The 10,394-nt window shown below is 40.0% G+C and overlaps 2 protein-coding genes across 2 annotated transcripts; both read right to left on the bottom strand.

The window, feature by feature from the left end:
• Positions 1-247: 247 nt before the first annotated feature.
• Positions 248-1,498, bottom strand: ptrhd1 (peptidyl-tRNA hydrolase domain containing 1). The gene is made up of 2 exons (XM_072680569.1): positions 1,286-1,498; positions 248-753 (listed from the first exon to the last, which is right to left on the bottom strand). The coding sequence occupies exons 1-2, from the start codon at positions 1,496-1,498 to the stop codon at positions 583-585; spliced, it is 384 nt and encodes a 127-aa protein (XP_072536670.1). The 3' UTR covers positions 248-582.
• Positions 1,499-4,832: 3,334 nt separating this feature from the next.
• slc25a27 (solute carrier family 25 member 27) lies at positions 4,833-10,358 on the bottom strand. Its single transcript, XM_072680557.1, has 10 exons — positions 10,329-10,358; positions 10,119-10,237; positions 9,808-9,999; positions 8,935-9,019; positions 8,734-8,856; positions 8,533-8,645; positions 8,351-8,435; positions 6,938-7,030; positions 5,359-5,461; positions 4,833-4,917 (listed from the first exon to the last, which is right to left on the bottom strand). The coding sequence occupies exons 2-10, from the start codon at positions 10,201-10,203 to the stop codon at positions 4,846-4,848; spliced, it is 951 nt and encodes a 316-aa protein (XP_072536658.1). The 5' UTR covers positions 10,204-10,237; positions 10,329-10,358; the 3' UTR covers positions 4,833-4,845.
• Between the last annotated feature and the right edge of the window lie 36 nt (positions 10,359-10,394).

Raw genomic sequence — 10,394 nt, 5'->3', positions numbered from 1 at the left:
AATACTTTGGTCCGTATACTGTATTTTGTGTGTATGTATGAGTATGAGTCTAGTCCACTCCTACCACCTTATCGCAAGTAAACCCTTCCTTTGTTACAGGACTTGATCTGATCCAGCATTTCTGCCTGTTCTGAAGCAGAGGAGTTGGCTGCTGGAGTTTACAAATTGCAGTTATTTAGGAACAGGAAGTAGAGGCATCCTAACCATTTCTACATGCTAATGCACACAAATACACCAGCACAATATGTAAACAGGAGACCACGTTTAATTGATCATCAACAGCTTCATGCTTTTCAGTTAAGTCCAGTTCAGTTAACCTAGTTTGTCCTCCTCTTGTGGGACACTCGTCTGGTTAATTTACTGTGTTAATGAATAGCTTACATGAATGCAGGATTTCAAGTGATATGAGACTGGGACATCCTCCATCAGTGAAACTGGCAGCAGAACCCAACCAGACGAGGACTAGACGAACTGCTACCTTGTGCGCCAACAGCACTCCAAGGCATTTGCTTACTGAGCCTGTTTCGTGCACAGCAGAGTGAAGACGAAGCTGGAAGAGAATGTCCTCTTGAGGTGGCCGTATCATTTGAAAAGCTTGAGCTTTCTGAGAAAAGGCTGTACAGTCTCCTTCGGGTAAGGTTTCAAGGCTAGGCAAGTGGCAATGTTCTCGGGTTGTTCCATCCACAGTTTATGGGCAATGCCCTTTTCACTGAGCGTTGCTGATAAGCTGGAGAGACATGCCTCATCTGGTGCCTAGGAGTGAAATGAAAACTGGTAAGATATTCCAGAAAATGATTTGATTTCTTCAAGAGCATTTAAATCATAAAGCAAACCATGTCTGCTGGTACTGACTGCTTGCTGATATCCGAACCAGCTAAGCATTATGCAAACTATATCTCCCTAGAAGATGTAGTGAAGGTAAATCTGTAAAGCACTATGCTGGACAGACATTAACATACATACAGTTGCATGCAAAAGTTGGGTCGCCCCTGGTCAAAGGTTCTATTAATCTCACTAAGTGAGTAGAAGATTAAGTGATGTCCAAAAGGAAGACAATTCATTTCGCTTGATCACATCCATCATTAGCAACTTTCAAAGCTCCTCAACCCTGTTTTTTATTTTATATATGTCAGTGACACTGGTGGGTTCAGGGTGGTCTATAACAAAATCAACTAAACACTATTTGAGTAAGAGGGTGAGTAAGAGTGTGTGTGTGTGTGAGAGAGAGAGAGAGAGAGAGAGAGAGAGAGAGAGAGAGAGAGAGAGAGAGAGAGAGAGAGCGAACCTGCAGCACCACTTTGTGCATACTGTCCAGTTCAGACAGGTACTCCTGAGTGTCGGGGTCGTCGTAGTGCAGGTGAACAGCGGCTGTAGCGGCGTGACAAGCCTGTGTGATAACCGCTCCAAGGGGCCAGGATAAGCCGTGGACCAAGTCTGAGCGAACCACCACGTACTGGACCAGCCGCCGAGAAGAAGCACCGCCACCCGGTGCCGCCATCTTGGTACAGGCTGAAGGAACTGACGAGACGGGGACCGCTGTGTTTGTGTTCCGGGTCGCAGGTTAGTTCCAGCAGACGCGTTTCCTCTTTTCTAAACTGATATTAAAGCTATTACACAGTCAGGACTTGTAGAAATAGATACAAGTTCTATCTCTATAAAGTAACAACACTAAACAGGCCGTCAAACGAACGTACATGAAATGCACCCAAGCTGCACTGAGGAGGGAGCAACTGATCGGTCAAACGCCAGAGGGCGCTCAGGAGAGCAGCCTAACAGCTCAGTACAGGGAGCCAGCGCCAGGGAACGGGCATAGAGGGGAATTACTATGCGTGAATGTCTTTAGGTTTTGCTCTCCCGAACGAATCCAAAATGAATGGGTTAACATGGAGCATTTTGAGTGACCAGGCTCTTCATAAACCGGCTCTGATGCTATCGGAAATGCCACTTCGCATTTCCCCTCGTTGCGTCAAAAAATGACCGCGAAACGCCAGAGGGAGCCCGCGAGCGAGTCCTTAATTAATAGGGGTGAACGGAGCTAAACGGCTAAAAACTAGATAGCTAGTTACAATCAAGGAAGACCCTTTATTACTAAAAAGTAGAATTATGTATTTCACTAAACGCAAAGAAAACAGCTGTATATTTCCATTCTTCTTCAGTAAACGGGGTTTGGGCAATAGAGACGCAAGCATCACTGCTACTGAGTGCTGACTGGTTGGCGAGCAGACGCTGCAGCTGTAAAGCGGACCACTCAGACAGACAGGGTTCAGAGACAGAAACGCATTTTCAAATCTTACAGAAGATAAACCTGCTGAACGTTTATGGACATTAATAGCTCATGATTTTTGTATGGACCTGTTGATAAAACATTTGTGCATTTATTTTTCCAGTGTGACCTAACTAGCTAACTAATACACGTAGGTCTGATTTATGTTCCCGTCTTTTTATAAACAGACTATACTGTTAACTTTGATCAAAAATACAAAAAATCCTCTGACTCAAACCAACCCTCTCTCTCTCTGACTGAAATCCGAAATTACTTCTGAAATCTTTAATAAATATGCCAACTAAGAAGATTCCTCTGTTACTCTGACCTTCTTCACAATGTCTCTGAGGCAGAAAGACACCCAGTCATGTCTGAATCTAGCCTTTAGTTTTATTCAGCATAAATGCTAACGGCTAATGTCAACACAGCTAAACAATCCTATCTAGAGCTAGCAGTGAGCTGGCATTGTCAGGACATCATTTGATTACAGAGGCCTTCACCACTGCATCGCCTCCTGAGACAGTGTGAACAACAGGGCATCTACTCAGCTAGCTACCTACCTCCCATTCCAGACAGCCATAGAGTGTATTAGCCTAATGTGGGCTTGCATTTTTGCATGGGGAGGTTTACCAGTTTGAAAATCAATTTCTGAGATATTGTGCATATATATATATATTTTTTGGGGGGGGGTAATTAGTTCTACCCGCTTCATCAATGTTGCGTAGCTCTGTGGCAGCATTTAGGGTCTTGCCTAGCAATGAGCGTGAAGCTGTTCTCCCCTATTCCCCTATAGTCAGTGGAGCTGGTGGAGATTGTGAAGCTGTTGTTTTTCAATCATTTATAAAATACAAATATATAAATATAGGATATGGGCCCTGTTAGTTCACGGTCAAACCAGAATGACAACGCATGTTAACCGGCTTAATCGGGCGTCAGCGTATTGGTCATGCATGACCATGATGACCATCATGAGTTGAGTTTATTAGACCATCTAGTCCCTGAAATCATACACTATGGGTATACTTTTGCCTGGATGATGATATTTTCAACCACTTTAAGCATCAGACCAGCCTAGACCCCGTGAAACCAGCTAGTAGCAAAAGCTAGTCTTGATCTGGATTTCTCAGCAGTTTTTTATTTCAAATGTTCTCACCCATCTTTCTCCTTTTGTTTTCTGCCTGCCATGACCACTAAAGTCAGATACGAACAATTAAGCACAGTTTTGAGACATTTGTTTCAGCAGGGATTTTGTGCTTAGTAAATAAATGACTGCTTTAGCACCATCTACTGTTGATTGCCAGGTGTTTTAAATGGCTTTTGTCCGATTGTCCTCAATTTAAGGTTAGATATCTACAAATGAGTTTTGACCACAAACAACAGCATTTTGACTATTCAGAATGGCAACTCAAGACATCTGCATTTACAATCTCACTTAGACATTTAACAAGTATAAATGCCTTCAAAGATATCTCAAATGACGTCTCTGAAATGAGTAGATTAAATTGTTTCTTTAGATCCTACTTCAATAATCCCCCAATAAGTAGAAAAGATAAGTCTAGATCGTTTGCTTGGACTTTCTTTGCTTGTTTTTTTATGTATTTATTTCTCTCCATACATACAATGACTTATGCCAACAACACTGACTGAGGTATGCATGTCTAGGTTACACTATTACAGGTAACAGTCATCCAAACATGAAGTAAAATCCTTTGCAAAAGTTTGCATACAGTCAATATAAGTAAAAATAAGCAAGTCCTTATCAGTGTTCAATTCTGAACACTATTCTTGTAGTTTTTGAATTTCACATTAAAATAAAAAAAAACAATGTGCCATTATTAATTTTTTTTTTCTCCCCAATTTAGCTGAGCCAATTAACTCATCTGCTCACTGGGACCCAATCACTTGCACTTACTTCTGACAGTAAAAGGGTGAGGACAAGAACATGCCTCCTCCAATACACATAAAATCAGCCAGCACCTCTTTTCAAACTGCTGCTGATGCAGCATCACTAGTCAGCCAACGTGCTTAGAGGATCAGCCAACAGACACCTGTGCCATCCAGCATCACAGTGAAAGTGATGAGGGGAGAAAGTCTCAGGGGAAACAGTCAATCTATGGTTCTAAGCTATGGTATCTAAGCTCTAATCTCAGGCTCTGGCTGCTGATTGTGAACCCAGGAATTGAACTTGAGATCCTTGGACCATAGTGTCCGTATCTTAGTCTGCTGAGGCAATTAGACCGCAACATGTGAAATTAAGGGAATTAACAGCAAGTGCACTTTAGAATGGACAGAAGTGTGTATCTGTAGAGTATGTGAATTATACAAAAAGCTTAGACAAAAAAAAAAGTGATTTGACCATGGGAACCCAAACTGTTACGCAAGACGGTATATGAATTTTACAGTCTTTATAAGGCTGTTCAAGTACAGTTGGAGGTTCTCTTGTCATGCTTAGTCATAGGTCTACACATCTTGTTGGGTTGCCCTGAGGACTTGACTGAGGTTACAAGTTTGTCATGGCACTGTAGCAACGTTTTTCCACAGTGGCTAGTACTTTATTCTCCAACCTCTTTTGATTCAGATCTTTAGAATGAGCTGACGCCTGCCACTCGTCTGATCTGTTCAAAAGTTAGCCAAAACGTCATTGACCAGGGAGCCTGCAAAGCCATAAACAAGAGTGCGGGCAAAGGATGAGATTAAAGTTACTGTAGATGAATCCATAAAGTGCAAAAATAAATACTGCATGTTGTAACAAGCAATTTAACTAGATGTATTCAACTTCTTCCATATCCACATCTATATTTGAATGCAACCTTGGTTCATATAAAGTGGGTTTGAATCTTCTTGTCTTTGTAGAATATCCAAATGTACTCAAAAAGTACACATAACCTATATGCATAAGGCCAAGGAGACAAAAAGACCATATCTTGGAATCTATCTATCATTTTCATAGACTTTTGTTTCAAAACTATTATGTTTTGATGTCTAATGAACGTTTAATTCTCAGAGATGATGAGAATTTTGGAAAATGCCAGCTAAATAGTGATGTGTGGGCTTCATGAAAATAACAAATACATGAAAATGGTTTGAAACTGTACCATTCTCAGCCAGGTGGGTAGGAAGCCTTTGTAAAGCGATAAAAATCCCTCTCTCTTGACAGACTGAACCAGGCAGTCTACAGACGACTTGTACAGGAGACCCCTTTGAAATAGACAGACATTGAAATTTCATTGACCAAAGATGAGGTGCTTCTTGACTTGGTCAGTTTTATTAACCCTGTAGGTACATTTTGTTGTTTTGGCTCTAAAATCCTGTAAGGTTGAAATGAAATTCAATGAAAGGGCATTTATATCTATATAGGGTGAAACCATAAGGGAATCACAGCTTAATGGTACACTATTTATACATTTCAGGGCTCCATATGAAATAGCACAATTGTTCAGACCATTTTATTACATTAAGATTATTTTCACACAATAAATATTACATACAATATTAGGAAACCACTCATATTCAACAGGCTATGATTCCTGTTTCGCCCTGTATAGATGCAAATGCATTATAATTTTTATAAAATGTGTTATTAGTTCCAGCAATGAGGCAAAACATCAAAAGCTGCCCCTATTCAATTACTTATAGACTGTACTACAGTGGCTTACAAAATTATATAACCCCTGTTGTAAATGAAATTCATCATTTGTCTAGAAGATTGTCACCCATTCTTCCTGACAGATTTGCTCCAGAATGATCAGGTTGTGTCGAGAATACAAGAGAGGCCTGAGCATACAGCCCTGGGGGGCTCCTGAGGAGCTGAGGACCAGTAAGAAAGAGGTAATGCGGTCCAAGAAGACTAAAGCAAATTGTTTAGCTTTAGGTTGCACCATGATGCTGCCACCTCCTTCACCTACTTCACTGTTGGTATGTTTGAGAAATGGGTAGTCTTAGGATTGTGCATCACTTGTGCAACTTGACCAAAAACATTGTGGAAAACTCCATTAGTGCTTTGATGTGTTTGATTTTCACTAATGACTTCCTTACTGGCCCCCTTCCATACAGGCCAGTTGTATTCAGAACTATTCACACTGTTCACTGGGGCACCTTCACTGCAGTCTCGGCTACTGATCTCTATAGCTTCTTCAACGTCATTGTTGGCTAATTTGTTTCTGTCCTCACAAAGTGCAATTCTTGCTCTGCTAAGTTTACAAGTATAGTCTTGTCATACCACCTTGCCTGGGTGGTATGATGTAGCTTTCATTATCTTTATTAAGGTGACAGGTGAAGGTCTTTTATCTGTGTAAATTTGTAGCTAAAATATGTGCATTCTTATGCAAACAGCATTTTTCAATTGGTTCATTTTCATCAAATTAATTTTTTCTTACACATTTTTTTTTTACATTAAAACCAATATCACTTTAAACTAATTCATTTTGAGGATCTGCACAAAATATTAAAGTAATTTAAACCGATCTGATTACAGGACATACTTTAGCAAAGCACTATTTTATAAATGTTACAGGTATTATATAAGGTATAGGATAACTATACTAATAGTGATATGAAGAAGGAGCAGATAGCATTTGTGAACGAATGTAATTAATGTGTTTAACGTGTTTCAGGTTATAGTTAATTTTTTTTACCTTAATATTTTAGGTTAAATGTAATTTCAAGCAAACTTACCTTCCATTTGAATCTCGAGGCTGGTTCATTATTCTTGTTTTAACCACATCAGCTGGTGTTCCCATTGTAGCCGCTACCAGTCCAGAACAAGTGCTGCAGAACAGTTTAGAAATGTAACTCTCTATTTATTTGCATTCTCAAGAAAACTTGAATTTCTCTCTCATTCTATAACATTTGCTCATGTCACCTCCTCCTGTTAACATGTAATACCCAACATGCCTGCTGTCACCTCTACTCTTCTGCTTGCACTTTTCTGGATGGTTCACATTTGTGTGAATGGGTCATCCATATTTGTCTTTACTGTGAACATACCTGCGCTCTGAAACTGTCTGCAGGTGCACATTTAAACCAAGAACATCACACAAAAGAACCACATGCATCATAAGTGTCCAAATAGGTCTGAATCCCAAATGGTTTCCAACTCTCATGAAAAGAGGTCTTCTAAACCTGAATTGTACACTGTCCAGTCCAGTAGAGATCTGTGCATACAGACTGAATCTTAAATGGGTCTTTGTTAGACATATTATGCACTGTTTAGGTACAGAAGCCTCTATTTTTTTTATTTGAATAACTTTTATAGTTGGCACTGGGGAGCAATTCAAAATTCAGACTTCCTGACCATGCAACCTTAACGACTTATATAATCTATATTGATGCTATGTATTTATTTAGTTATTTATTTGTCTTTTTTGTATATTTCTCTTGTAAAGCAACCCTGGATCTGTAGAAGGTGATCTAGAAATAAATGTATTATTATTTCTTCTTCCTTTTTGTTTTGTGGTTGTTCTTCTTCTCATTATTATTATTAATAATAAAAAATTGTGACTGTGATATATTAACATTATTGTTAACCTTCCACTTTACAATAGTACAAAGCTTCATTGCCTTTTATTTTTTAAAAGTATCACATATGGCATAAAAAAACACTGCAAGATGTTGAAAAAGCAATATACTATACAAACATTGGCTTAGGGTTAGGAACTAAGGTCTGCATCTGCAATAGTCTGGCCAAAATTGATTTAACCTACGTTTTAATTGGGCTTAACTGGGCTAAGCTTAACTAGACCTTAGTCAGACCAGGATCAATAGGCCCTTCAAGAGCATTAATCAGTTTAACTATCAGGTGTTAGAGCCAATTGCACCACTGATGTGCATGTAAACGTTGTTAACATCTCTTTGGATTTTAATATGGTTAAACATCAAAATTTGAGAGTGATACTGAAAATGTTTAGAACCTTGGCTGTTAGTTTAAAGCCTTCCTTCTATCTCTGTACTCTGTATTCCTCTCATTTCTTTTGTTATTGTTACATCATTTTTTCCCCTCACCATTTGGAGATTTAGTCTGTACAGCCTGGTATGCATTTCTATTCTATATAAACTCCAAATCCTCAAGAGACAATATGAACAGTTCACCTGGCCAATCCATGACAAAGCCAGTTGTCTCCTAAAGAGGTATGTCTTAGTAGAAGATGCTTCACTGTGTCATATGTTGTGAGATCTAAATGCATAAAGGAAAGAATCACAAATTCAAAAAAATCAACTGACTACCAACTTTTGGTTGAACTGTGTGAATTAATGTGTAGTGTTTGCAGCACCTCCTAGGTTGACCAAAGCAGCTCTCTGGACATTGGGTACCCAACCGGCCCAAAGGCCTCTGATGCCTCCTTCCGAGATGATCTTTGCAAAGGCATGGTAAACCCCACGTACTCTATTGAACCAAAACAATGGTAAAACACAAGCACTAACAGAAGAAAAAGGCCAGAGAGTGCTTCGTTTATGGTCTTGGGATTACTTGCCGAGGCGGCTTGCCCTCCAGCCTCCTTCTTCCTTCCATTTGCATCTGTACCTTCACAAGATCAGTGGGGCTGGCCAGGAACTGACCAAAGGCGCCAGACACCATGCCTCCAACTGCAGCCTTCCTGTGCCCAGGAAGAGGTACTTAGGTTACCATCCAATAGATTAAACCAAGTGATAAAGTAGGTAGTAAGTAAACTTACCAAACTGAAAAGCTGCCATCTTCTGATCTCCCTAAGACAGACTCCCTGAGCTGCTCATAGGCTACCATCCGGCCGCCGGAATAAACTGAGCAAAAGAACAAGAGTGTTAGTAGTACATGGTTCTGTATGCAGCCAGAGCATGGTCAGATTGTGTCCAGCATGATTCTTGATTTTGAAAGATTTTTTTTTTAAAAGATTAATCAGAGAAATAATTCGTCCAGTTAAAGCAGCATTCTCCGAGAACTGGTATTGGTATTTGTTACTCCTGGCCTCCCACCCTAGGGCCTCTATTACATGCATTTCTTTTACATGCTATATACGCGAGTACTATTCGAAGATTTTAAACAGATATTATCCGACAAGTGTTACCCTGCCCGCTTCTCCAAAGTAACATTGTGCAGTTAGCAGCGTTCTGAGCTCGGCGTAGCAACGATATTGTTCTTCTCCAGAGTACAGGTCACATCGCATCTCAATGTTTTCTGAAGCTCACGAAAAGTTATTCCAAGAAACCAATTCCAAGGTAAAAATGCTAGATAATGTTGTATGATTTCTCTTTACTAGGGGTCAACCTACTATCGTCCAAGCCAGTAATCAATATTTATATTTCCAATAATGGAAATCTGCATATCACTGAAAGAAATCTATTTATTTTATAACATCTGCTTTTTTGCTAGTTTTACGTTTAGCTACTTAAGGCATGTTTTACACCTTATTATTATTTTATATTATATTATTATTATTTTTAACACTAACGTCATGTTCACTTTGTGACTATTGTGTATAGCAGCCCATATGTTGGTCTTTTTTCTACTTTTATTATTATTAGCAATAATAATAATAATTTGTATCCTTAATAAACAAAAAAACCCTCACCTATATGCCTATAGACAGCAGGTGTGGCCCCTTGCCATAATTTCAGAGGTCCTTCTTCACGCACTATGCCCACAGCTGTGTTCAGCATTCCCCTGTAGACAGTTCGGGTAGGCTCAGTCCTGCCATGCTTCCCAAGACCCACTTCGCCTTGAACCTGAAGCCTCGTTTTCGTAAGATCCAGGGGGAATGTGACTGAAATGGAGTTAGCAACAAAAGAGGAAAAGCAAACATCCAGGTTTTAAATTGAGCTTAAAAGTACACGGCTTTAAGTGGGGATAAACCTCTGTTTAAATCGTTGGGCTGTTCATTACCCAGTTCTGCAACAGTAGCGGCGAATGCAGACAGAGTGAACTTTGACACCCGGGGGTACAGCGAGGTTTCTTGGGCAGAACCCATCGGAGGAGTCAGCTGTCGGGTTGAATGTCACAAACTGCGGCACATAAATGTTCAGTACCGTTCAGCGCATTATTCAGCGAGGACAGAACCTAGAGCCTAGAGGTTTCACACAGCGTGTCACTAACCTGAAAATCATGCCGTCCCAGTGTTTACCTTACTCGCGAGGACATGCGACTCCACTGTAGTGCGAA

This window comes from Salminus brasiliensis, chromosome 1 (genome assembly GCF_030463535.1).
Source record: "Salminus brasiliensis chromosome 1, fSalBra1.hap2, whole genome shotgun sequence".
Taxonomy (NCBI): domain Eukaryota; kingdom Metazoa; phylum Chordata; class Actinopteri; order Characiformes; family Bryconidae; genus Salminus; species Salminus brasiliensis.
The sequence above is the reverse complement of the archived record's forward strand: the minus strand, read 5'-3'. Positions and strand labels throughout refer to the sequence as shown.

What these genes read in the sequence shown, in the direction of transcription:
- slc25a27 (XM_072680557.1), bottom strand. Translation starts at nt 10,203, where the DNA reads ATGGGTTCTGCCCAAGAAACCTCGCTGTACCCCCGGGTGTCAAAGTTC. An exon ending in CCTCGAGATTCAAATGGAAG is followed by an intron (nt 5,462 to 6,937) that starts GTAAGTTTGCTT and finishes TCTATTTCAAAG; the next exon opens with GGGTCTCCTGTACAAGTCGT. An exon ending in TACCCACCTGGCTGAGAATG is followed by an intron (nt 4,918 to 5,358) that starts GTACAGTTTCAA and finishes ATGGCTTTGCAG; the next exon opens with GCTCCCTGGTCAATGACGTT.
- ptrhd1 (XM_072680569.1), bottom strand. Translation starts at nt 1,498, where the DNA reads ATGGCGGCACCGGGTGGCGGTGCTTCTTCTCGGCGGCTGGTCCAGTAC. An exon ending in TGCACAAAGTGGTGCTGCAG is followed by an intron (nt 754 to 1,285) that starts GTTCGCTCTCTC and finishes TTTCACTCCTAG; the next exon opens with GCACCAGATGAGGCATGTCT.